Source organism: Leopardus geoffroyi, chromosome C1, assembly GCF_018350155.1.
Source record: "Leopardus geoffroyi isolate Oge1 chromosome C1, O.geoffroyi_Oge1_pat1.0, whole genome shotgun sequence".
NCBI classification, from domain to species: Eukaryota; Metazoa; Chordata; class Mammalia; order Carnivora; family Felidae; genus Leopardus; species Leopardus geoffroyi.
The window spans coordinates 194,002,133-194,028,885 of record NC_059328.1 but is presented as its reverse complement, the minus strand read 5'-3'; the positions used below and the strand labels follow the sequence as shown (position 1 = coordinate 194,028,885).

Below are 26,753 nucleotides of genomic sequence, written 5' to 3'. Positions count from 1 at the left end.
TACTATAATATTACAGACACATTCCTGAAAACCTCCCATTTTGAACAACTGCTGATTAAAACTAATAGTATTTATGGTAGAAAAGAAGTCGGGGCAAAAAACTTTTTAGACCAATATAACTTCATATCCAGCGCACTAACAAAAATAATCAGTACCTTGAGAGAGAATGTGGACAGCACCAATGGGTAGCTCAGCACAGCTGCAGGCTGCCTCATTTTAAGTGTACAAAAGCAACTTCAACAGTACAACCACAAAAGGAGCTCTGAGCAGTGGAGCCATTAAGAAACACCCAGGGCTAGGGGTGCTTCCCTCCAGGGAGAGAGTCCTTCCAACAGCAGAGCACTCTGAATTTCTTAAAAAGAGCCAAAAGGGTTCCTGCCTTGGTAGCAGCCAAGCTGAGGCGGATTCTTCTTTCCAGTTGAGGGTTATGAGGGTTATGATCCTACTGCAGCCATGCTGGGTCCCCTTAGCTAAGAAAAATCACATAGAAACCAACACAACTTCTATCTGATCCTGCTCCCCTTTACCAGCTGTGTACAAGGTAACTGGTGTTCCAGAAACAAGTGTTTTAGTAGAACAGACTATATGAAAAGCCAGGTATTGCCACTGGGAAATCTGGTAAGTTAGAAAAATACTTGAAGTAAATCAACAACCCAAGTGCGCACAGAGGCCAGAATTCAGATTTTCACTTTTTCTTCCGTATATTCCCAAAAAGTTCTAGGTTCCCCTTAACACTTTGAAACTCTAAAAATAAGGAATGACAGGGGTGCCTCAGTGTCTCAGTTGGTTAAGCATCTGACTCTTGATTTCGGTGCAGGTCATGACCTCATGCTCACATGTGAGCATGTGAGATCATGCCCGGTGTCAGGCTCTGTGCTGTCAGCACAGAGCCTGCTTAAGATTCTCTCTCTCTCCTCTCTCTCTTTCTCTCTCTGACCCATCCCCCGCTTGCAAGTGCATGCACTCTCTCAAAATAAATAAGCATTTAAAAAATAATAAATATAAATAAAAAATGAGGAGTGACAGAGGTTTTGGTAAGCTTCCAAAGTAATAAATAAAAATGTCTTTTATAATGATTTAATAAATTAAAAAAAATTTTTTTTAAGTTTATTTATTTATTGGGCGGGAGGGGAGGGAGCACAGGCGGGGGAGGAGCAGAGACAGAGAATCGCAAGCAGGCTCCGCGCTGTCAGCGTGGAGCCATACAAGAGGTTTGATCCCATTACCATGAGATCATGACCTGAGCCGGAATCAAGAGTCAGATGGTTAACCAGCTGAACCACCCAGGCGCCCCTATAAAAAATGTTTTTAATGAAACAAATGCAATCGAGTTTCTTTGCCCCTCCAATTTAAGCAGCTGGAAAGAGTTCTAAGTGTTTGCAGGCACTACAGTACACAAACATCCCTCCAGATCACTGTTTCAGTAAGAAGTTCTTACCTGAAGCACAATAGGATCAATGCAGGTAAATTTAGTTTCTTCTCTGTAGAGATACTCGATGGAACATTTCAACAGAAGAATTTTGGGATTTTTAATACAAGAATTCATCTACAAAAGATGAAGTTTGTTAAAAGATTTTAAAGTCTATTATGTTACAGACCTCCTTTAATCACTAAACTCACACTGTTTATAATTCCTCCTAAATAGATTATTTCCTTATATCTGTAATGAAATACTCTCATTTAGTTCTTTTGTGGTATTCTCTTATATATTTTTTCAAAACAAATAATGAGCTCAGAGCAATGCAGACTTCCTAAAAACTTGGCTCTATACTCTACTCTCTTAAAAGGTTTTTGTTTTTTTAATATTGCAAGAAAAGATATCAAGCCCTGGGTATGGAGGAGAGGAGCTTAAAGACAGGATACTTTATAAACTCATAGAAATCAGCAACTTTGAAAGCCTAACTTAACCTTTCTAAAATTCAAGGACAGAGGAGGGAGAAAAGAATGAAAATGCCCCCTGAATAGATTCCAAGAAAGTATAAACTGGCAAGCCAAAGTGGGTAAAAAGTTTAAAAAGGAAAACCTTAAAGCATATCCAGAAGCACAGATTCCAACAATACACCCTATCCATGTAACTAAAACCACAGGCAGAAGAGCCTGGGTCCCGCAATGGAGGTTTCATTGTAAACTCCAAACTGGCAAATGATCTTGAAACAGTGACTCATCAGTTGGGGAACTACATTTAGGGATTTTTTACCAACTACAAATTAAAGACTACCTCTAAATATGGTCAGTGGAGCAAGACAGTCATTCATGCCTATGTTTCTACCACACCCACATATAACTTTCAATTCTGGAGATAATCTCAACATACTTACCTTTTAATTCAACACAGATCATTTCATTTGGCTTAAATTACTACTTTGATGGGTAATGTGCCTGGTTTAATAAGATTCTGTGTATAAATACTGACAATAGTTCAAATCCAAGCGTACTTTTATTTATCTATGGTCACTAATAATTTTCAGGAGCCTAATGCCTTTACCAAAAATGAATTAGTCTCTGCTTAGAAAAGAGTGAAGATAGGACTGCAGTTCACCCACCTAGTCGTTCAGGCTAGAAATCTGCCTAAGCTCTCATAGTAACCAAATCAGTATTCCCAGAGGTGCGGGGTCAGGTTATCTCTATTTGCAGTAAGCTCCCATAGTGATTCAGAAGCACAGCAAGTTTGAGAGCACTGCTAGACTGATGGCTTCTCAAAACGTGAGGAGCAACAAATGACACTGGAAACATCTGGAACGCCTACTTTAAAAGCAACCCCACCTCCCCACCCCACCAACTCCCTTATACTGAATGAGAATTTCTAGGGGTTGGGCTTAGGACTCTACATATTTAACTACGTCCACAGGTGACCCTAATGTACTATGCACTTTGAGAATCAGTGGCCTTCAGAATAAAGTTCAAGGCCCCTACTGGGATACAAAGCCCTTGCCTGCTTCCTCCAACCTCATCTCCTTTCTCATCTTGCACCTTAGGATCTCAGAGATTCCTTAACACACCAGGTTATTTCACCCCATTTCTTTGTGTTAGTGCTAGAAAGAGACCTCAGGCCTGAAGGCCGAGATAGAAGGTAAGAAAGATAACAGAATATCAGTGATAATTCTGCAGCTCAGCCCTAAAACAGCAAAGTTTTAAAATTCTAGGCCTCTGGAAGGACTCCAGGCTATTAGAGAAACCTTGTCTCCCTAAGATGTGGCAGGGTCAAGGGAGAAATGATACCAGTATCCTATCATTCTGTTGGTCTGGAAGCCTGACCCACCCTCCCCCTACCTCCTTTTGTCCGATGAGTTCCTATTATCCAAATCCTAATCATCATCAGCTCTGGGAGACCTTTCCTGAACCTCCAAGATTTCACCCCTATAGCAGACACTGCTAAACTACTCCTTGATATCCATTCTCCTTCTCTTCTATGATTAGAAGTTAGTACCCCAACTTGTTGGCTTGGTACACAATCATAGTTTGCTGACCTTCACTGTCGGAAAAGATCACATTACCTTTTTATGTGCAATATTTTTGGTACAAACAAATCCATTGACAACCACAGAATCAAACTTCTTTCCACCTGGAATCTAATGAAATAAAACAAAACTCAATAATATATCCTTAGAATCCAGTCGTTTGGATGTTATTATTTAGTTCCATTTTTAATTTTAACTATTATGTAATCAAATCAGAACAGAAGTTCCAGAATATAGCTCTTCCTTTCAACCAATAATTAATGGCATCTAGCACGACTGTCTATTTACCCATTTCCCACTCTCTACAGTATTAGCTGGTGCTCTAAAATACTAATCTGACCGAACAAATTGGCAAGTAAAACCATTACTAAGTCAAACGTCATAGGCAAAAAATACATACAGGACTCCATTACCAGCTAAATAAAGCAATTACCCACTGCTTTTCCTCAGAACAGTGACAGTAATCTGTGGGAAGAGGTCTTCTCAGAGACGACACATCAAGCAAAAGGAAGCAAGAAAGGAAGAAACCGTATTTGCTTGGTTTCCCAATTCACTCCACGCCCAACTCACCCCTTCCATTCACCTCTCACTTCCTATGAGTGGCTTCCATGACCACTGAGTTCATTGTTAATAAACATATCAGGCAGAAAAACCTTCCCCTCCTCACCGAGAACCCCCTTTAGATGACCATTAAGAGCCACATTACTGCCAGGCCCACCGATCAGCACCTAGCATTAGAAAAGCATTAGCGGAACTCACTTTTTTAATATGGACAAACTGACGGATGTCCATGTCATCATCCCGGTTCTTGACATCAGGTCGTACTGTCTGAACAACCTGGCAGACCAGTGATACAATGATGTCCCTCCAAGATGGTGACAATGACTCATTATGGAGCAACTGTTGGAGTAGTGCCATCATGTGGTTATGATTAGCTGAGCTACAAAAATGTCACAAGAAAGAAGTTTGCAGAATTAATACCGCCAGAGACAAGAATTCTGAAAATCAACAGGCACTCTACAAAGAAATAAGCATGGGAATTAGGGCTTGAAGATCTGTTTGAGTCAATCTTATTTTATCTGCGCCTTAATGATCTTGCACATGAATGAAATCTGTGAGTATATTCAATTAAGATAACCCCTTTAATTCAATGAAATTTTACCCCATAAATTACAGTGGGCACAGACAATTACAGTTGAGGACTCTTACAAGAAAGTTCATCAGAATAGGCTTTATTTCCTAAGTAATTTTAGTATTTTTGATTTCATGAGGAAGAAAAACTACTATGCATATGCCCACCAAGTCACCGAACATTATAAAAATGGAAAATTAAAATCAAAAAGCTCACTGCCTTACAGCAACCTCTCCATGGCTTGTTTCTCTCCATTCTCCTCCCTCAGCAGCTCCAGGTTGTTATGATGCCAACCCAAAGGTGTGAAAGGCAGCTCTTTGGATTTTTCCTCAACTCGACGATTAAATAAGGATTCTAAGTATAAAATAAGAAATTGTATTTCGCTGTTGCATTTTATACCATATACTTACAGGTTTAGAAAGTGCCAAGTTATCCTTTAAAATTTTTTAAAGTCTGTCAGTTCAAACTATTGGTATAAAAAGGCAAGGACATGTGTCAATACACAAATAAAAAAATTAAGTCTGACTTAGATCATCAACTCATAACAGCCAAAATCAGAGACAGAACACCAGAAAGCAAACTTACATAAGTGACTAGGACTCTTAAGCCAACAATTTTAAATATGGCTTCTGAGAAGCAAATGAGATTTTTTTATAGTCCTTTTATTCAGCTGGGGACATTAAAAAAGGAGGCCAGCTTTCCTTATAATAACGCAAACTAAAAACTACATTCAGCACAACTCTGAATGCTGGCAGAACAACATGTGATAGTGTGGGTGCTGAACTTGAAAGAGAAAAGCTCAGCTCTGATACGTCTGAACCAGCATGTGACAGTGTAGAAAGTTTATCCAGACAATTCTTAATAGTGTTTCTTTCTCAATATAAAAAACAAAGGCCTTTTTTTAAGCCAAATTTTTATAAGTCAGACCCAAAAATGAACTACAAAGAAACATTAAAACATGGTAACAATCTATGTAAAATTTTGTAAAATCTTTAAATTTTTAAAAATAATGACAGTGGATCTAAACAATAAATAGGTAACATTAAAAGTTTTGCAAAAAAAAATGCTCACTATATAACTACTGAAAAATGTGACTGAATAAATGGAAAGAGGTGGGAAACGTTTACAAAAATTCTCTCATCCTTCCCCCCTTTTAAAGCCAACCAACCAAACAAAACAGCTTCCAACATAATGGTCCAGCACTATAAAGTAAAGAACATGTCCACATGCAAGGAACAAAAACTGTACATTTTAATTATGTAAACAGCGGGCCTATCAACTTCTGGTTGAACCAGGTGTTCAGAGGTGAATATAGAAACCCTGCTAAATTTTGAGATCAGCTGCGAATGGCCCCCCGTGCACCAGCCTGCCCCACCTTTTCTCTTTTATTTGAAGCCCTCCCACTGTCTAAAGTCTAGGCTGTGGAGGGCTATGAACTAATTAAGCATGTCAGTACTCCACAGTAAGCTAAGTAGGGAAGGTGTAAGAGAAGACTGTACTCTTCCATACTGCCTTCCATCCCCAAGATATGGACCAGCAGAATCAGTTCTTTATCTCCTCTGCCCACTTCTCTTCCCAGTTCCACAGGGCAAGCAGCGTCCTCAATTGGATGAGATCTCCTTGGAGGCTTTCTGACAGGTTTGAGAATCCTTGATGATATGTACGTCAATACTTAATATTATATTCATGATTTGGAAAGCATAAGCTATGTATGCCTTTAAAAGAATAAAATGCAAATTCTATTTAAAAGCTTTTAAACAATTACCCTTCAGATCAGATAGCCTGTCTCAAACCAAGTCCAAGTTTATATTCTTCACTCCCAACATTCTCAGAGTCACCATACATATCAAAAACTGTGTTCCCATTATATTAAAACAATCAAATTTATTTGCGGTACCTACTCTGTGCCAATCAGTGTGCTAGGCCCTAAGCACATCCTCACAAACAAGACACAATATCCCGTGTACAGCTTTTGAGAAAATTACCTTTGATGAAGGCGTCACTTATTGAGAGTTGTTGTCCTCCATTGTCAGATATCAAATACTCTGCATACCAGGGAGAGAGTAGAGAGAGTGGGAAGAAAAGCAGAGACTTATGACTGTAACTTGCCAGCGTAATTATACAGAGAACACACCTACACACGAAGTATTACTCATACTAAACCCAACACTGCCCAGCCAATTCAAGAGAGTGTTAGGCTAAAAAGCATCTTTAGACTTATTCCACACACTTCATACTAAACTTAACAGACTTGAAAGACTTGAATAATAACTCAAAAGAACCTTGAAGCAGTAAAGTCAGATAATCTTTTAACAGATTGCTTTTCCCTTATCAAAGCTGAACCAGTTTACGAAAATTGAGATCTTCAGTAATTTAGGCATGAAAAGCCAAAAAAGTTACACTATTTTTCTCATGAACAGCTGTATGATTTCACAGATAATGACTCTGTCTATACACAAAGTAGTTCTTGGGTAGAGAAGCCACCTGAAAAAATATATAAGGTGTTTTGTTTTGTTTTTAATTTCAGACTACAAGCTATAAAGCAAATTAATACACAAGTGACACTGGACGGGAATAGAGATAACTCATCAGGATTTCTAGGAGTTTCTGAATTAGAGTTTCAGTTTTTCAAAATTCTAACCAAACACTGCCAAATAGTTGCCAGAAGGTAACTGAACACATGCTGTGTGCTTTTAGAACTTTCAGAATATTAAATACTTCTCTTACAAGTGAAACTTATTCTTCACTTCCCCTGTAACTTTTCTAGGTTCTTTCTACTATGCAAACTAAACCACAACGTATTTTAAGCCTTTTAAATAGATTTCACTTATAACAAACAAGCTTCAGAAGTCATTATGTTTATAAGCCAATATGATCATCCTTTGAACAAGAAAGCAGAGAAAAAGTTTTACATAGAAAATTCATGTGTGCCAACTCAAATACAATAAATCAAGTGTGTGGACAAATAAAAATAGATGTTATACTTCATTTCTGTACCTCCCACACAGAATGAATAATGCCAACCTGTTTGTTCAACTAATATATTGGCTTTGCAAGCTTTACTTTTCATATACATTTACTTTTATATATATGTACGCATGTAATATATATTTCCTAACCCCCCCCCCCAGGAGTGATCATTTTCAAACATACAGAATATCCTGTATACCCTTCACCCAGATTCAACAACTGTTAACTTACCACATCTGATTTCTTTCTACATATATGTATGTTTTTCCCCAACCATTTGAAATTACACACATCATGACACTTGACCACTAATACTCCAGTGTGCATCTCTTAAAAATAAGAGCATTCTTGGGGGCACCTGGGTGCCTCAGTTGGTTGAGCATCCGACTTTAGCTCAGCTCATGATCTCACAATTCAGGGGTTCACATCGGGCTTTGCACTGACAGCGCAAAGCCTGCTTCAGATTCTGTCCCCCTCTCTCTCTCTGTCCCTCCCCTGCTCGCTCTCCCTCTCTCTCTCTCAAAAATAAACACTAAAGGGGCGCCTGGGTGGCGCAGTCGGTTAAGCGTCCGACTTCAGCCAGGTCACGATCTCGCGGTCCGGGAGTTCGAGCCCCACGTCAGGCTCTGGGCTGATGGCTCAGAGCCTGGAGCCTGTTTCCGATTCTGTGTCTCCCTCTCTCTCTGCCCCTCCCCTGTTCATGCTCTGTCTCTCTCTGTCCCAAAAATAAATAAACATTGAAAAAAAAAAAAAAAGATATAATTTGAAAAAATAAACACTAAAAAAAATGTTTAACATAAGGGCATTCTTCTCATAGCCACAATACCATTTATACACTCAAAAAAATTGACAATGTCTTAATATTGTCAAGTTAGTGCACATTTGAATTTACCTGTTCCTAAAATGCTTTAATAAATTTTTTGCCTCAAACCTGGATCCACTAAGATTCACACATTGCATTCCCTTCATTCTCTTTTAGAACAGAGCAAACTCCCTCCCTTTTTACTTAGTCATGATATTAAATTTTGAAAGAACCCAGGCCAAAAGTCCTGTAGAATGTCCCATATTCCGGATCTGATCGGAATGCTTCCTCATGGGGCGGTTTAACTTGCTATGTTCTGTAAATGGGAAGTTAGATCTAGAGGCTTATGGAAGCTATGATTTTCACTTCTCTAGGTTCTACTCACAAACTTGTCAAGACTCGTTCAGAATCCTGCTTCAACACAAAATAAAATGTATTTTAATTGTACTACTCTCCAAATTTTACCACCAGTGAATAATTAATCAAACAAGATCCCACTGTTTCAGTTTTATGAGCTTATGAAAATGAGGGGTTTGCTTACATAAGACAAAAAAACAGATTGTTTTTTAAGTGCAGATATGTCAATCAATTTTAGAAATCCAAACTTCCTTAGCCTCAGAAGATAGAGGATGATTCCTAAGAAAAGAGTTAATAAATATTACCTTTAACTTCAATGGAAAGCTTAAAAATCACCCATTCCCATTTGTATTTTTAGAGAAATGAAAACGGGAGGCAGAGGAGTGTTTTATTCTTTCACTTTACTACCAGTTCACTCTGACGATATTTACTTTCTGGTAATCAGTGTTAATCTTAACCACAATGCAGAAGAAACACAATACTGTATTTCAACTTCACAAGAAAAGCAGACAAAGGATAATTCTTGTTAGTATGCTAAAAACTAACAGGAGAGAACTGTGAAAGCCAGAAACATTTATTAAGTCCATAAACACCTAGAAAGTCCTTAAATTTTAGACTCTCTAAGTTTTAAATGACCTTAATAATTACCTTCTTTCTGATGCTGAATCTCTTCTATTCTGTTCTTACTGAATAGGCTGAAGGATTCCTTACATTCCTTACCATTCGTTTAAAATGTCAAATCTAGATTTCTCTTTTCAGATTCAGAATTAAAAGGAAACTTAGAAGTCACCAAGGTACCTAACCTTTCATCCAATGTAGGCATCGATCCTCAATAACTCTGAAAGGTGGACATTCAACACCACCTGGGCACCCCCAGCGCCCGGCAGCAAGAGCTCACTACTCCTAACTCCTGAACCTAGCTTCTCCTTCAGCCATATACAAAATAAATATAACTTCTCTCAGACAACATCACACGAACTATTAAGAACAACTTTCGGAGTGCCTGGGTGGCTCAGTCGGTTGAGTATCTGACTTCAGCTCAGGTTATGATCTCACGGTTCATGAGTTTGAGCCCTGCGTTGGGCTCTGTGCTGACAGCTCAGAGCCTGGAGCCTGCTTCGGATTCTGTGTCTCCCTCTCTCTCTGCCCCTCCCCTGCTCACGCTCTCTCTGGTCTCTCAAAAATAATAAACATTAAAAAAATTTTTTTTAAAAAAAGGACAACTTTCTCCAGAGTATTAATAGTAGATGTTTTAAGCCTAATTACATTATTTTTTGTTTAAAGGTGTTAAATTTCATCTTCTTAGCCTCAGTCGATTGCTTAAGAAAATAAAGATATTTAGATTTCAATTCTGCTATCCAATGTGCTAGTTATTCTTTCCATATTTTAAAAATTTGTGAATCTGGAAAACATTAAAAGTGCTGACCAAAAAAAAACAAGCTTGTTGAGCAAGAACTGAATACAGACAGACAGCCCTACAGCATAACCTATGAGCATCCCTTTTCTGTTGGTATCAGGTTACTCTTTCAATATCTGGCACAACCATTAAAGTACAAATCCATGTGTTATATTAAGAGTGACATCCTTAAGTTCCTACATTTGCCAAACACACTAATCTCTTTATGTGTGTTTTTTGTACAGAGACTCATAGACTCGAGTCTGTGCTATTAACAGGTAAACATGACTATTGTCTATAACTACCTCCTTAGTATATAAGTGCAAAACTGTCCTCTTTGTCCACAGTTATTGAGACCATTAAATGTCTTATTAACATCAAAGACAACAGGATCCACCACAGTCTCCTGACCTACCAATCTCCTACTACCATAAAAGAAGGAAATAGGGTTGTTTTGAAAAGACTTATTATAGTAAACCAACACTGGTGCCCACTCACCACCACTCCCCTTTCTAAATACAACAGTAGATTCTTTTCATTAAATTTTTCTACAATTTTGCCAACTTTTTAAAAAAAAAATTTTTTAACGTTTATTTATTTTTGAGACAGAGAGAGACAGAGCATGAACGGGGGAGGGTCAGAGAGAGAGGGACACACAGAATCTGAAACAGGCTCCAGGCTCTGAGCTGTCAGCACAGAGCCCGACACGGGGCTTGAACTCACAGACCGCGAGATCATGACCTAAGCCGAAGTCGGACGCTCAACCGACTGAGCCACCCAGGCGCCCCCAATTTTGCCAACTTCTAATGTCAAATCAAGAACCTACTTTTTCAAAAGTTTATTGCCTCTGTCACTACAGTCATCCTTTTCTCCACCCTCTCCTTTTCTCCACAATTCTAAGATAACGAACTCTGGCCCCCATGATCACAGCTCTAAATTCTTTAAATAATCTAGTATATATTTTGACCGAACCTGACAAAAGACTAAAATAACCAGGCATTCTTGGGGCACCTAGGTGGTTCAGTCCGTTAATCATCCAACTCTTTATTTTCAGCTCAGGCCATGATCTTGCAGTCTGTGGGACGGAGTCCCATGTTGGACTCCGCAACTACCTCCCTCTCTGCCTCTCCCTTGTTTGTGCTTGCTCTCTCTCGCTCTCTCAAAATAAATAAACTTTAAAAATTTTTTTTAAAAACCTGGCATTCCCTATCTTCTCATTATCTGGACTTCACTTTCCTTTTAACCATGTAAATTCTTTCCTGATAAGATTATCTCAATGGAGGCGAGGGGGGAAGCTTAAATTAATATTATATAAACTTCCTCGTATCACTGGCATTATTTTTTCTTTCTTTACACCACAATTTTAAGAATACCAAGCAGCCTTGGTCTTTTTTTTTTTTCAACGTTTATTCATTTTTGGGACAGAGAGAGACAGAGCATGAACGGGGGAGGGGCAGAGAGAGAGGGAGACACAGAATCTCGGAAACAGGCTCCAGGCTCTGAGCCATCAGCCCAGAGCCTGATGTGGGGCTCGAACTCGCGGACCGTGAGATCGTGACCTGGCTGAAGTCAGACGCTTAACCGACTGCGCCACCCAGGCGCCCCAACACCACAATTTTAAAAATCTTTTCTGAGGGGCACCTGGGTGGCTCAGTCAGTTGAGCATCCAACTTCAGCTTAGGTCATGATCTCACGGTTTGTGAGCCCCACATCCAGCTCTCTGCTGTCAGCGTGGAGCCCACTTTGGATCCTCTGCCCCGTCCCCCCACCCCTCCCCCCCGCCCCTCCCCCCCAAAAAATAAAAAATAAACATTAAAAACCAAATCTTTTCTGAGATGTCCTTGGCATTTAGTCCATCCATCAGCGCAATTTAGACTTCTACTATCCCCCTTTTTTTTTTAAGTGCTAGCCCCCACTTTCAGATTCATCCTCATATAAAGGTTATCTCTCACAACTTTTGCAGACCATCTTTTTAAAGGGTTGAGAGCAGAGAGGTTGCAAAAGATTCATGGTGATTTTTTTCAACTGCAGATGCTTCCCCTTTAAAATTCCTTAGGGATACAATTTGAGGTTGTAAAAATGCTGTACAAATTTCATTATCGAAGTTTCTTATTTCATTCCTCTCCCAACATTACAAGGTCAGGCATCTAAAGCAAATTGTCTAACTGCCCAGCAGTCCACCTTTTGCTATAATGAAATCTATAATGACCGGTCACTTTCTTCATGGTTTTCATAATTTCCTTAACTTTCCAAGGTGTGAAATCAACATCAAGTCAAACATGTATTTCACATTCTACTTTCAGCAAAACAAGACTGCATTGCCAACACACTCGTCCAGAGAAGAGCTATCCTCTGTCACAACAGATGCCACCTCTGACCCACGCCTGTCATTTCCAATACAAAAGCATCACCCAGTGTGCTCCAGGGGACCAGACTACCATTCATGTCACCCAAATGTCCGTGTCTAGTGGACTGTCCTTTCACACTCGCCCAAATGCTCTCCACCGTTTTTATAATTTTTGATGATTCCCATAAAGACCTGTATCTTACTCATGTTCAATGCCAGTCAGGTCTCCTCTTTTACCGCATCCTCTCTAAACTTCTATTTTTGAATAAGACAAACATTTTTATTAATGTAACTTTTTTGTTGTTGTTTCAAGTTTTTATTTAAATTCTAGTTAGTTAACATATAGCGTATATGAGCTTCAGTAGAATTTAGTGATCTGTCACTCACATACAACACAGAACGCTCATCACAACAAGTGTCCTCCTTAATGTCCATCACCATGTAGCCCATCCTCCACCCACCTCCCCCCACCAACCCTCAGTTTGTTCTCTATCATTAAGAATCTCTTATGGTTTGCTACCCTTTTTCCCCCCTATTACTGTAACTCTTAAACACTATTTTACCACTCCTTGAGGATAATGGTTAATATTGACAACGATGAGGGGCACGTAGGTGGCTCAGTCAGTTAAGCGCTCAACTCTTAATATCGGCTTAGGTCATGATCTCACAGTTAGTGAGTTCAAGCCCATGTCAGGCTCTGCACTGACCGCACGGAGCTGCTTATGCTCTCTCTCTCTCTCTCTAACTAAATAAATAAACTTGAAAAAAAAATATTGACAACCATGAGAAATTTGTTGTAGAAATGGGGGTTTGTTTCCAATTATTTTAGCATAGATGTTTAGGTTCAAAAATTTCTCTTTTCTGACCATATTTTTACACTCAAAATAAGAAGTAGCAAGGAATTACACAAGCATTTCCAATCTGAGGAAACAATTCAACTTCAGAGAGCTAAATGTTAAAATCCAAACCTCAGGTGAAATCATAGAACAAATTGTTTCATCTTTATAATAATGATTTTTAGTTACTACAACATAATGAAACCTCACAATTATTTATTTACTTACGTATTTTTTACTTTTACATAATTTATTTACTTTTACATAATGCCTCTTTAGGGCTAAAATTTAATTTGGCTTTAAAAAAATTCTTTTAATGTTTATTTATTTTTGAGAGAGAGAGAGAGAGAGGCAGAGCACGAGCGGGGGAAGGGCAGCGAGAGAGGGAGACACAGAATCTGAAGTAGGCTCCAGGCCCTGAGCTGTCAGCACAGAGCCCGATGCAGGGCTCGAACCCAAAAACCATGAGATCATGACCTGAGCTGAAGTCAGATGCTTAACCGACTGAGCCACCCAGGCACCTCAAATTTGGCTTTTAATTATATCTAAAAGAGTAAACCTCAACATCCATTTTAAAAAAGCATTTCATTTCTTAGGTACTGCCATAATGGATTTTAGCAATGCTTTACCTTATTTTTCCTTTTATACCAAGTGTCTTTTGAATATGGCCATTATTGTTTGTGAGTCAGTAGAATACAGCTTCAAATAAGACAGCTAAAAATAATGCATTCATTTTGTATCACTCAGAGAAGAAAACTTTTTCACAAATATGGCATAAACATAACAAGCATTTTTTCTGAAGTGGACACAAGAATGATATTTATTAACAAAGGGAAATAATAACTAGTACGTGGCCTGGAAGTACACGTGCGAGAATGATCAACACAATCCTTCCCTGCAAACAAATATCTGTGAGAAGCTTCTTCACAGTTAGAAACCATGGAAAAAATACAACGATATCAGGAAATAAATTTGCATCCTCGGTCTGTTCTTTCCATAATAAGCATTTTAAATTCTAGTAGAAAGATGTTTTGGAATGTGTGAATATCCCCCCCGCCCCCGAATATAGTTCAAGCACCTGAAAGGGTTTAGTGAAATACTACATTACTGGTTAACAGCACAAGCAAATAGGCTTTAAAACGTTAAAAAAAGAAAGAGAAATGAATAGAGCAGAACGTCCATGTTATAAATGCCAAGAAATGCCACCTTGGAAGTTGCACATTATGCTACAGGGAAGAGCAGTCTGATGTAGTTCCTTTGAAAGACTACAAGCTTTATTTAAATTGGGTGTGGTGGTACTGAGGGAGAAAACGAGAAATAAAAGGAACCGAGCAAAAAAAGTGTGGGGAGGGGGTGTGGGGAAAATGAGAAAGGGTGGAACAAAACCCACACCATGTCCCCTCCGCCGTGTGGGACCGACGAAGCCAGAAGGACAGGCTGGCGTGAGATCCTACGGCCCAGCTCTCCAGCCTGTGCTTGGATTCCAGACGGTGACTACCTCCTACCTTTTTGGTCAGCAGGGTGAGGGGGCACATGTGGGTACTTGGAGGGCTTCTTGATATGGAAGTTCACGTTGTCCAGCTCCACGTTCAGGCTGATGGACGCGGCTGAGTCACTGTCCACTGTGGACTGGAAACTGCTGACTGATGTGCGCTTGCTAGGACTGGCAGAATCTTTTAGTGTTGGGGAGGGGAAAGAAATATAGGGAGAGGAGGGGAGTAAAAACGGGTTTCATCAGGGTATTGGAGGAAAGGAGAAAAATGTTTTTTTAATATACAAGCCCAATGTGCAATACCAAAATGGATACAGTATTTTCACGTACTTCTGTGTAGCCTTAATAAAATTTGAACATATTAAATATAAAATGAATTTTTTAAATGGAGAAATATATTGGAGGTTCTGCAGAGAGAAAGTCTGATATCATAGTGAAGAGGTGAGAAAGTTGTCTGCTGCGATATTATTAGCTCAGAGTTATTTTTAAGCTGCTGCAAACTAGAGACTATGGCAAAATCTGAAAACGCCAGTAGCCTAACAAGTTGGTTTCTTAAGAAAATACTGTATCTAGAACAAGGATTGCTATCAGATGTTTACGTTTAGTTGGAGCCAAAATACTTAAAGTAGGATTCTTTCAACTAAACAAACAAAACATTCATTTTATCAGACATACATAGTAATGAGTCATAAAAATTAAAATGTTAGAAAGTTTAAACTCACTAGTCAAATTATCGTCACCTTCTTCAGCTATCTGTTCCGTGTCACTGTCATCAAACTTTATGTCTTTAAACCACGATGGCTCAGAGTGTCCTTCCACAGAGTTCACGGAGTCACTGTCTGGAGAAGGGGTCTCGGAAAATTCTGTACTCTGGAAAGATCAAGACAAAAGCCAAGTCATTCACTTTCAACGGCAACGCTGTGAGGCTGTCACACTACAAATAAACACTAGCCCAATACTTCTACAAAGCTAACCACTAAAGAGATTTACGTAAAAATAAGCTAATTAATACAAACTAAGTTGCAAACCAACATTATGCCGACAATTCCACTCTTAAAATTATAATTCTCATTAATCAGTAGATTTAGGCAGCACATTATGAGCAGAACATAACATACAGATTTTATAGTGTTTCATTTCATCCTTTTTAGTCCTGAGAGTGAACATGGCTTAGAATTTATTCTAATCCTATGTCAATGCTAGGACATATTCTGGAAAGCAACTGTTAAATTTTAACAAATAATACCATAACTTTGTCTTTTCTGACCTTTGAGTTTCCACTTTTAGCTCACAAAGGTACGACTAAACATTATACACAACAAATTAACATAAACCAAAAGTGAAAGCTTATCTGCTTAAAAAGTTCTATTTTAAATAATTTCCACTTCCCTAATTAAAAGACATATACACACCCATCATTTTACCATCGCTATACAATACTGCTAATGCGTCAAAATCTACTGCATGGGTGATACTAAATTTTTTCAATCGTTTAATTACATATACTCTCTCTTAGTCCTGAAACCACAGGCACAGTAAAACTGAAAACCATTAAAGGTAAATAACAGGCAACGATAATACAGGGTCAAGCTTAAGAAAAGCCATACCAATTGAAAAGTGTCTCATTCCAATTGGTTTTTCATACCACTGCTACCAAGTAAACCTGTGTTTAACTTTCAAACAACAGAGAAAACATGTTAGGAAAATGTATCTGTGAGTAATTCAACTACTTTTTATTCCCACTGATCAAGAAAGACTTCCCAAGCGAGCTACGTGCTCACTGGCGGACACGGAAAACTACCTGCAATGGCCTGTACAGCGCATACTCATCCCTGAAAAGCTGGTCGTGATGACTGACACAGTCCAGCCAACGTCCATCGACCATGGCTTGTCCGATTGCTATAGCTTGTGCCCTGAATTAAGACCAAAAAATTAAAACTTTTAAAAGTTAGGATAATTTCACAGGTACAAGATGAGACACAAGATGAATTTTCTTTCCACTCTAATCAGTTGAAATCTCAGACGGTCCATGGAGAGGTGAGGGGTAAAAGAAGCAAGACCTGGAGCTATATTAAAAGATTTTTCCAGATACCAGAATAAAGGAGAACCTGCTGATAAGGCAGGCCTACCAAAAACTAATTTTATTTACAACAAACACGTATGAAGTGCTCAAGTGCTCAGTGCGAGCATACCTCTGTACTTACTAGAATAAAAAAAAAAAGGATAACATGGTTCCTGCCCTCAAGGAGCTTACAGTCTTGATGAGATGACAATACCACGTATTACAGACATAGGTATGAAATATATACACATAAATACATGAAATAGACACAACACATTTTATTTATAAGGCATTTCGCAATTTATAAAGCTCTTTAGCCCATATTATGAAATAATATCATCAGGGCTTCTTCACAGGACCATATATTTTCCTCACATTGGAATTGAGAGCTCTAAGTCTCAGAGAGATTAAATAAACTGAGTAAAGGCACAAAACTAAGAGAAATACAGGCACAACTGGAACCCAGGGCTTCACTGCTAACCCTTTTACTCTCTCTTCCTACATACTTGTTTCTTCCCAGGAAAGGAGCAGCAGCTAATCTAATCAAGTAGAACAGCTTAGGGATGTAATATCTTGAAAGGTAACAGGACCTGTCTCTTCTTCACAAATGAATCATGAGGCGAGCTAGGACACTCCAGGCATGACTTATGGACTCAATTCCCAAGATAGGTTGTAATGTCCAGATTAGGGAACAGTAGCAGGAGAATCCACTGTGCTTTTAATATCTAGCTACATTCCCCAATCCTGCTTAATCAGAGAGCTTTGTGTTGTGAGAATTACTACAAACTTCTGCTTTTAGTAAATAAGGTAAATTGCGACCCATTTGGCTCCTTGCATCTATCTGCTACTATCTAAAAGCCAGGAGGGAGAAGGGGTGACTAATTAGCACCCTAAGCACCAAATGCAAAAACAAATAGCACCCTTTTCACAAAACATAACATTTGCTCCTCTTACTTATATCTCAACGTTATAGCCTCATTATAAATAAATAAATAAATAAATAAATAAATAAATAAATAAATAAATGTCAAAAAGTCTTTCTTAGATTACATTACCTTGTAGCAATGTGCCCATTTCGGATCAACCAGTTGACTAATTCTTTTCCCACAATGCAGTTGGGATGCGTTCTCAGCCAGTAACGGTGATCCTGAAACTCCATTCCACTACTGTGATGGCAGATTTTCTTCCACAGGTCCTTTAACTGAACACTGTCCTAAAATCACATTATAAGCAAATAATTACTCCTGAGAAGGATATGACATACCTTTTCAAATTCTCTCCTGTAATTTTTAGACTCATAAAAGGAAATTCAACTTAAATTTGTCAGAGCTAACTCCCTTGATTTAATAGAAATGACGTGCATGGGGAACAGCTTGAACTCAGCTCATCTAATTTCAAACATAACATTTTCTCTTAAAAACCACCATTTCTAATCAATTTTTTCAGTCAATGGCGTGTATGATCAGTCTCCTAGTTATCTAAGTACAACACTGCATACTCCTCGCTGGAGACAGGGCAAGGGAGAGGACACAATCATCAGTCACACTAATCTGTTTCTTGTGCCCTTCACTCCACCAGCTTCTCACCATTCTCACCTATACCTAGCTGTCTGGCGAATTTTCCTGAAGAAAGGCCTTCAGTGCATTACTCCCTGCTCAAAAACACTCCCAGCACCTACAGATTCAAATCTAAACTTGTAAAGGCTGAATTCACCATGTTCTACCAGGTGACCCCAAGTAACTTCCATTCTCACTGCCCACAGACTCTAACTTAATCTCTCCCCCAACCTCACCTAACTTGTAAACCCTACTTTGGTCCATGGAAAATGTCATGTTCCTTTTCACCTCTATACTCTGTCACACCTTTAAACAAGATTTAGTTTCCTCATTGCCTTACCTAAATCCATTCCATCCTTCAAGGTCCGGGTCAAGCCCTTCAGTTGAAAGCCTTTCCTGACTCCCTCACTACTAAGGATCTTTGTATTTCTTATTATTAAAGTATTACTTGTTTTACTATTTAGGACCTGTCCATCAGCCTCAATTCTACCTTCTGAATTGTAAGCTTGAGAACAGAAGCCATTCTCATTTCTTTAAGTCACTCCCAGGATTAAACACGGTTATCTGACACACAGATAAATTCAATAAACAACTGATTATTATCTCATAGAAACATACAATAGTAAATGTACGCAAAGCATTTCATGTGTATGCAAAACATCTTTCAAAGTTTAAAAGCAATCTGGGACCTAACTAAAAGTGGAACTCTTATTATATAGATACCTGAATTCTGATCTTACCAGATGAAAGGGGTCAAGCAAATATTAAAAAAATATATGAGCATGCAATGCTTAACCACTTTCTTAGGTGATTATAATAAAAACTTTATTTCCTCTATTAACTTATATGCTAAGTGGCTTTTTGTAGGTTTCTTAAAAAGAAAAATCAATAAAATAAACAATCTTCATGCTCAAACTAGCAATGGGTCAAAGATACTGGACCAGTACCAGAAGAATTTTGCGTTCATCCTCAGTGGTCTCTGTCCTAACGTATGTCCGGTTAGCCTGGGGACTGACAGATGTCTCATATGAAGACACCATGGGAGAGCCAGATCGATCTAGTGACAGGTTAGTAATGCTGGCTGATCTGGAAATAAAAACAAAAAGTGAAAACACAATTGTAAATTCTTCATCGATCAATTACAGCGAAAATTCATTTTTAAATAAATGCTTACTTGCCAACATTAAGGGTACTTTTAAATGCAGTTATGATGGCTATTTATGATATTATCATTGGGAGAAGCTAACAGAAGAGTTATCTAAAAATTCTCTATACTGTATTTCCAACTTCTATGTTAGTTTAAAACTACTTCAGAATAAGTGTAAAGGAAAGGCACTATGGAAAAGATTACAGGAGAGTAATGGCAAATGTAGTTCATATATCAGTAATATTTCAAAGAAAACATATACAAATTCTTGTTAAAATGCTGAAAATTCGTGTGCGGTTTTTTTGTTTGTTTTTGTTTTTTTAGCTGACAAATATAAAGAATCACAGACTAAATGCAAAAATAATCTTGCAGATCAGCGACAGCAAACTATGGCCTACAGACTAAACAGTTTTTGTTATAACTGATAAACTAAGAGTGACTTTAGATGAACATCTATAATGTTCTGATAAAATACTAACTTTGAACCCCACTAAGCAAATGTTACCCCCCCAAAATAATTCCTTTCTTCTTATTAGACCTACGTTATCTTCAATTATATTTTGAATTTGATCAATTAAAAAATGAGTGAAAATTTGTTTCCTCTCTTATATTGACATAATATCCTTAATTTTGTCTTTTGGCAAAGTTACCAGATAAATGATTTGTAAGTGGAATATCGACAGCATCAAGCAAGCTTCTATTTATTAAAAAATTATAGCTAGAAATTTAGTTAGCATCTAATTAGAAAATCTGAACCCCAATTTTAGCTTCTATGTAAAGGGTAAAAAGGCAGGAGCATCTACAGTAAGTTAGATACTATATGACTCATTTAATCTGCACAGGCACACTATGGAGTAGGTACTAGTAAATCCATTCTACATATAAAGAAATCAAGAATCAGAGATTAAGTAATTGAAGAGAACTCAGCTAATAACAAGGCTGCCATTCAAAACCAGGTGCTAACTGAAAAACTGCTCTCCCCAGGTCAAAGATAAAGATCCTTTTAAAATAACTTAAGGGGTGGAGCGCCTGGGTGGCTCAGTTGGTTAAGCTCCAACTTCTGCTCAGTTCATGATCTCAGGATTCATGGGTTTGAGCCCTGCATTGGGCTCTCTGCTGTCAGCATAGAGCCCGCTTCAGATCCTCTAATTCCTTCTCTCATTGCCCTTTCCCCGCTCATGCTCTCTCTCTCTCTCTCTCCCTCTCTCAAAAATAAACATTAAAAAAAAAAAAAATTCTTTTTTAAGTTTTTTAAAACAGACTCTCCAGTAGCTTCCCATTTCACCCAGAGTAAATGACAAAGTCCGTACACTTAACTGTAAGAACACTGTAGTCCAGGTACACAGGACCTCTTGTTACCCTTTGCCAGGTGTGCTCCTTCTAGGAATTTGTCGTTTCCTGTTTTTGCGGTACATTCTTCTACATGGTGAACATTCCACATGGTTCATTCCCTCACATCCTTGGGTTTTTGCTCAAATGTCACCTTCTCAGTGAGGTCTTCCCTGACCTCACTATTTAACATCTCAACCTCTACCCCTATGTTTTATTGCTTATTTGTGCTTTCAATTTTTGTGTTTGACTCTCTGCTGTATTCCACTATCTAGTTTATGGGTACTTAATGATACTTGTTGAAAGAACAAATTGAAAGTATGTTAAACCATAGTCATTCAGATGTCTAGTTCTCCAAGTTTATAACTACTTAGTCAACACTTAAGCTTGTAAAAAAGAAAGCATTTTCAGTGAAGAGGTGTGAACATTAGTAAGATCTAGTAAGGCGAAAACTGAGGAGGAAGTTTGCAGGTATAGAATGACTACAGGCAACTATTTCAAGGACTTTGGCTAAGAAGAAAGGAAATAATTGAGAATATAGGTCCTAGAGATGAACCATAAAGGAGAAATTTTTGTTTGTTTTTAACAGGTGACCTAAGTTTGTTTAAATGCTAACGGTAAGAAGTCAGAAAAATGACTATTAATGTACAAACATCAATAGGATAATTAATAAAAAATGAGCAGGGATGGGATCCAGAATACAAATGGAGATTTAGCTTGGTCAAGAGGTAGAAAAGAAAAAAAAAAATGAGCTCTAAATGTAATCAAGTTGGTAAGTGGTGGTAAGAGTTAAGGAAGTGCCCATCTGTTACCTCCTCTCTTCCCTATGAAATAGAAAATAAGGCCATCTGCTAAGCTAGAAGACAGAGGAGGCTGTGGGTTCCAAGATCTGAAGCCAGTGGAAAATACTAGAAAAGAGACACTGAAGAGAATGCAAGCCAGAGCTAACTAGCAAAGGGAAAACAACAGTTTAATTCAGCTTTTAGAGCTAAGAAAGTATAACAATCAATCTCACCCATTTTCATCTGTTTGTTCTTCTCATTACTATGAAAAAAAGAAAAATTCAAACACAGAATATAAAGCTTTCATTTGGCAGCTTACCTATTTCGAGCAGGAGATTTCCCAGCATCTTCTTGAACAGATACAAGCCTTGTTGAAAGAGGAGTATTTGAGGAGTCTGGATGAATCAAACTATAAAGAAAGTAGAAAAATATGGAGATGCTTTGGGACAGTAACAAGCAAATCCAATTTCAATGAAGTGCTTTAACATTTAAAGGCTGATTGTGGGGCGCCTGGGTAGCTCAGTAGGTTGGGCGCCCAACTTCGGCCCCGCTCAGGTCATGATCTCGTGGTTCGTGTGTTGGAGCCCCTCATCAGGCTTTGTGCTGACAGCTCAGAGCCTGGAGCATGCTTTGGATTCTGTCTTCCTCTCTCTCTGCCCCTCCCCTACTTGCGCTCTGTGTCCCTTTCTCTCAAAAATAAACATTAAAAAAAAATTTTTTTTAATAAAAGCCGATTGTTTTCCCCTGCAATGTTGAAATTATGCATCAGTTTTATTTTATTTTAATTAAGGTAGAAACTATGTTTTTTTACATTAAGTGCATCAAATGCCAAAAGACTGGAAGTTTAAGTATATAGTATGCCCTTAAAATACTACATTGCTTGGATGGGTACTCCCAGCACTCCTTCATCAATCATATACACAAAACTGAAGTGACCTTGGGGGGAAATCCTGAATTCAAGTATTTTATTCTCAGTCCCCATAACCCGCTGGAATAGCACTGCAGAATCGGACAAACCTAGGTCCAAGTGCAGGCTCTCCATCTGACTAGCTGTATGAACTTGGGTCCATCACTCAATCTCTCTGAACCTCAGCTTCTACATCTGTCAAAAGGAGAAAGCAGTGCCTATCTCAGAGATGGGAAAACCAAAAAGAGAATGAACATCAATCAGCACAGAACTAAAATTATTCTACCTTTGACATTAATCCTACATCTCTCAAGAAGCTTTCAAAATCTGGTTTATTAGATGACACTTGCCAATTCTGGGCTCACACAATAGGGCCAGGTACAACTAAAAGGCATTACTAGCTAACGCAAGCAAGAACTGAGAATTCCTACATTTTTTTATTGTTCTATTAAATGTAGAATGAATCTTTAAAATTTATAAAATACATGTAATGTATAAAGAATCATGATGCCACAAATAATAATGCACCATTAGCACTGACTCCGAGGTGCTTATATTCCCCTACCCAATCCCGTTCCCCTCTGGGCTCTGAATGAAACTATGGTTGTAAATTTTGTATACAGCATTTTGTTCCTTTTCTTTAAGTTTGCCACGTTTGTACACCTAGACAGTGTGGTTTTGTATATTCTTGAACCTCATAAATAATCACTGTTATATATGGGCCTTTCTTTTGTGCTCCACATTATGTCCCTAAGATTCATACACATAGAATGTAGCTATAATATAGTAATTCTTGACTTCTGTTTAACTTCATTAGTTATGTATTAATTCCTCATACCTTTAAGGGGTGATCGATAAAATAACTTGTAAGAAAGAAGTTAATTAAAACTCTAAGCTATTTGACATGGCCAGATTTAGTGTTACGCATAAGAATATAACTTAGCTAACAAAAAACAATCAGAAACTGATGAATTTATGATTCTAATTCAAACAATTACAGGTAACTTCTAAGAGTTAATAACATCCTTCACTAGCAGGCGATGTAGCATATTTAGACCTATGGAAAAACATGAAATGTTCCTTAGGAAGGCAATATAATTCCATTTACACATATTATAAAAACAAACCTTAAGAGCATTCTCTTTCTCTAAGAAAGCTACATTAGAAATTAATCTCAGGGCGCGTCTGGGTGGTTCAGTTGGTTAAGCACCTGACTTCTGATCTGAGCTCAGGTCATGATCTCAAGATTTATGACAACGCAAAGCCTGCTTGGGATTCTCTCTCTCTCCCTCTCCCCGGCTCGTGCTCTCTCCCCCTCTCCCTCTCTCAAAATAAATAAACTTAAAAACAAAAAGAAATCATTAATCCCAATAACTTCTGTTGCCTATTCAAGAATAGATAATATTTTATCAAGATCGTATATACACCTTACACTGTTCTCGGTGCCAGTGGGTAGAACAGTGAGCAAGAATGATACAAAGTCTCTCCTCTTGCAGAGCGTACATCCTAATTAGTCAATATAATCACGATAAACATTCTGTGATCCTTTTGAAGAAAGCCAAAGAAAAAGGTGGGGAATTTGCAGGAAATAATAAAAGAAGATAAATATTAACGGAAGGCTCTCATGGGTCACAAGACTATCTGTAGCTCTCAAATATAAATAAAATTGTAGTTAAGTGATAGTACCTTTGCCAAGCAAAATCATCCTCCAAAAATATGTTGCGGCTGGCTTTTCTACTTCCAACAGGTGTTCGAGGTTCATTTGGATCAAGTACAGACACAGAGGAAGCGGAATCTGAAAGAGCATTCAAGTCTTCCCCAATGGAATTACTGTCTGTGGAATGAGCATAACTTAAGGCTATTTTTCTACAGTATGTGCAAGCTCGGAGGTCCCCTAGGAGGGAAAACAAAAAAAGAAAATTAACTCAAAAGATAACAATAACAATTTAACACAACACATTAAATTCTTGGGTTAACAGTTACTCGAGTAACAGGAAAACGTCTTCAAGTAAAGACCACCAAAAAAGAGGTTTTAAAAATGCAAAATAATTTTGTTGGCTCATTTATATATTTTAAAAACCATCATTATGATAAATTCACCCACGCATCCAAATTACCTCAAATATTTATTAATGAGTTAAGAAAATAGCACTCTGATACTAGAAAACTCTATTTTTAAAAGAGTATTTTTCGGGGCGCCTGGGTGGCTCAGTCGGTTAAGCGTCCGACTTTGGCCCAGGTCATGATCTCGCAGTTTGTGAGTTTGAGCCCCGCGTAGGCTCTGTGCTGACAGCTCGAAGCCTGGAGCCTGCTTCAGATTCTGTGTCTCCCTCTCTCTCTGCCCCTCCCCGACTCATGCTCGCACTCTGTTTCTGTCAAAAACAAATAAACTTAGGGGCGCCTGGGTGGCGCAGTCGGTTGAGCGTCCGACTTCAGCCAGGTCACGATCTCGCGGTCCGTGAGTTCGAGCCCCGCGTCGGGCTCTGGGCTGATGGCTCAGAGCCTGGAGCCTGTTTCCGATTCTGTGTCTCCCTCTCTCTCTGCCCCTCCCCCATTCATGCTCTGTCTCTCTCTGTCCCAAAAATGAATAAACTTTAAAAAAAAAAAAAAAAAAACAAATAAACTTAAAAAAAAAAAAAAGAGTATTTAAAAAAAAAATGTATTTTTCAAGATTCTAAAAGTGAAACAAGGGGCAGTAGGCTCAAGGAAAAAAAAAATTCAAATAGAGTAAATAACCAATACAAATGAAAACAACATATTTTTCCTCGGCAAGAAAAGAGGAAAAGAGGAAAGCATTACGGAGGTCTCCATTGTGAAGTCCTAAGAGGGGCCTCCACAAGGGGGCACCATTGTAAAAACAAACAGAAAACGGGCTTACACACAGTATGAAGCACATAGGTGAAACTATTACAGAAATTCTTATAATGAACGTTAGTATGGAAATGAAATATTCTTCAGAGAACAAACAAGGTAATTTAATACTCTCGTACATTGTAAATTTTTTTAGAACACAGCCCACCCAAGTATGTTTTCATTTCTACCCTGATTTTCTGTAACCACTATTCATGTGATTGATTTTGTAAGTTTAGTGTACTAAAAAAAAAAAAGTCAGATAACTAAACTTCACAAATAACATGTTATTTAACAATTCTACCTTAATTATTTTTTACCATTAGCATTAGAAAACTGAAGTGACATGGAACAAAAGATTTCTTAAAAGCACCTGTACTCTGTTTTTACCATAATTACTACCAAGTATAGTAAATGGTGTTTTATGAGGCACCTGGATGGTTCAGTCAGTCAAGCGGCCGACTTCGGCTCAGGTCATGATCTCATGGTTTGTGAGTTCAAGACACGCATCGGGCTCTGTGCTGTCAGCTCAGGGCCTGGAGCCTGCTTCAGATTCTGTACCACCCTCTCTCTCTGTCCCTCCCCCACTCATGCTCTCTCCCTGCCTCAAAAATAAATAAACATTAATAAATGGTGTTTTAGGTTTTTTTTCATTTTAAGACTACAACTATGTAGTGCTCAGTTTTTGTTAAGTTATGCATATATTTTAAGCAAAATTAAATACCACTTGTTGCATTAAAACTAAAGAAAAATATATCCACTGCAAACAGGACTACCAAAAGTGACCTCCAGTCTGGGATAAATGACAGTGTTAGGACATACCACCATCAGCTGACCAAAGTAGAATTGCAGTAAGGAAGTGAAATCACATCCTGCAGAAAGGTCTTTAAGTTCCCACAACAAAGGCTTGGTTTGTTTCTTACTCTAAGGAGAGCTCCCTTAACCAGTCAGCGATCAGAATAAAAATGACCAGACCAACACAGTTCAGCCAAGCCTGAACTTGAAAGTTTTCATTTCATGAAGAATCTTTATCAGCAAGTGCCTGCTGAACACATGCCTGTGTTATGTGATGGGATACAAAGATCGATGAGACAGCTCTCACGCCAAAGAACTCAGTCGGCTGCAGTGAAAGGCACATCTAATGAAGAACTTACATGACAGATACAGAGATATTACTGCTACTACACCAATAACTGTTCGATATTCATTCATCCCTTCCCATGTGCCATACATTATTCCGGGTACTTTACGTTTATTCACGACTACAACATACAATTGCATCCAGCATGTCTTATCCCATTCGCAATGGGTTGGTTAATTTTATGTGTCA

General features: G+C 38.3%; 1 protein-coding gene across 9 annotated transcripts in view; it reads right to left on the bottom strand.

Annotated features, from left to right (window-relative positions):
* The window catches only part of PIKFYVE (phosphoinositide kinase, FYVE-type zinc finger containing), an 86,599-nt gene that overhangs the window by 40,311 nt on the left and 19,535 nt on the right, over nucleotides 1-26,753 (bottom strand). For 6 of the 9 annotated variants that reach the window (XM_045481003.1, XM_045480998.1, XM_045481000.1 and 3 more), the window contains 12 exons: nucleotides 24,260-24,467; nucleotides 21,986-22,075; nucleotides 19,356-19,494; nucleotides 17,908-18,065; nucleotides 16,592-16,703; nucleotides 15,513-15,660; nucleotides 14,804-14,971; nucleotides 6,576-6,635; nucleotides 4,815-4,944; nucleotides 4,218-4,398; nucleotides 3,495-3,569; nucleotides 1,439-1,546 (listed from right to left, as the gene is read on the bottom strand). In XM_045481003.1, coding sequence (XP_045336959.1) covers nucleotides 1,439-1,546; nucleotides 3,495-3,569; nucleotides 4,218-4,398; nucleotides 4,815-4,944; nucleotides 6,576-6,635; nucleotides 14,804-14,971; nucleotides 15,513-15,660; nucleotides 16,592-16,703; nucleotides 17,908-18,065; nucleotides 19,356-19,494; nucleotides 21,986-22,075; nucleotides 24,260-24,467 — 1,577 coding nt within the window. Of the gene's footprint in view, nucleotides 1-1,438; nucleotides 1,547-3,494; nucleotides 3,570-4,217; nucleotides 4,399-4,814; nucleotides 4,945-6,575; nucleotides 6,636-14,792; nucleotides 14,972-15,512; nucleotides 15,661-16,591; nucleotides 16,704-17,907; nucleotides 18,066-19,355; nucleotides 19,495-21,985; nucleotides 22,076-24,259; nucleotides 24,468-26,753 lie in introns of those variants that run through there. The other 3 variants (XM_045480999.1, XM_045481001.1, XM_045481006.1) reach the window with 3 other exon arrangements.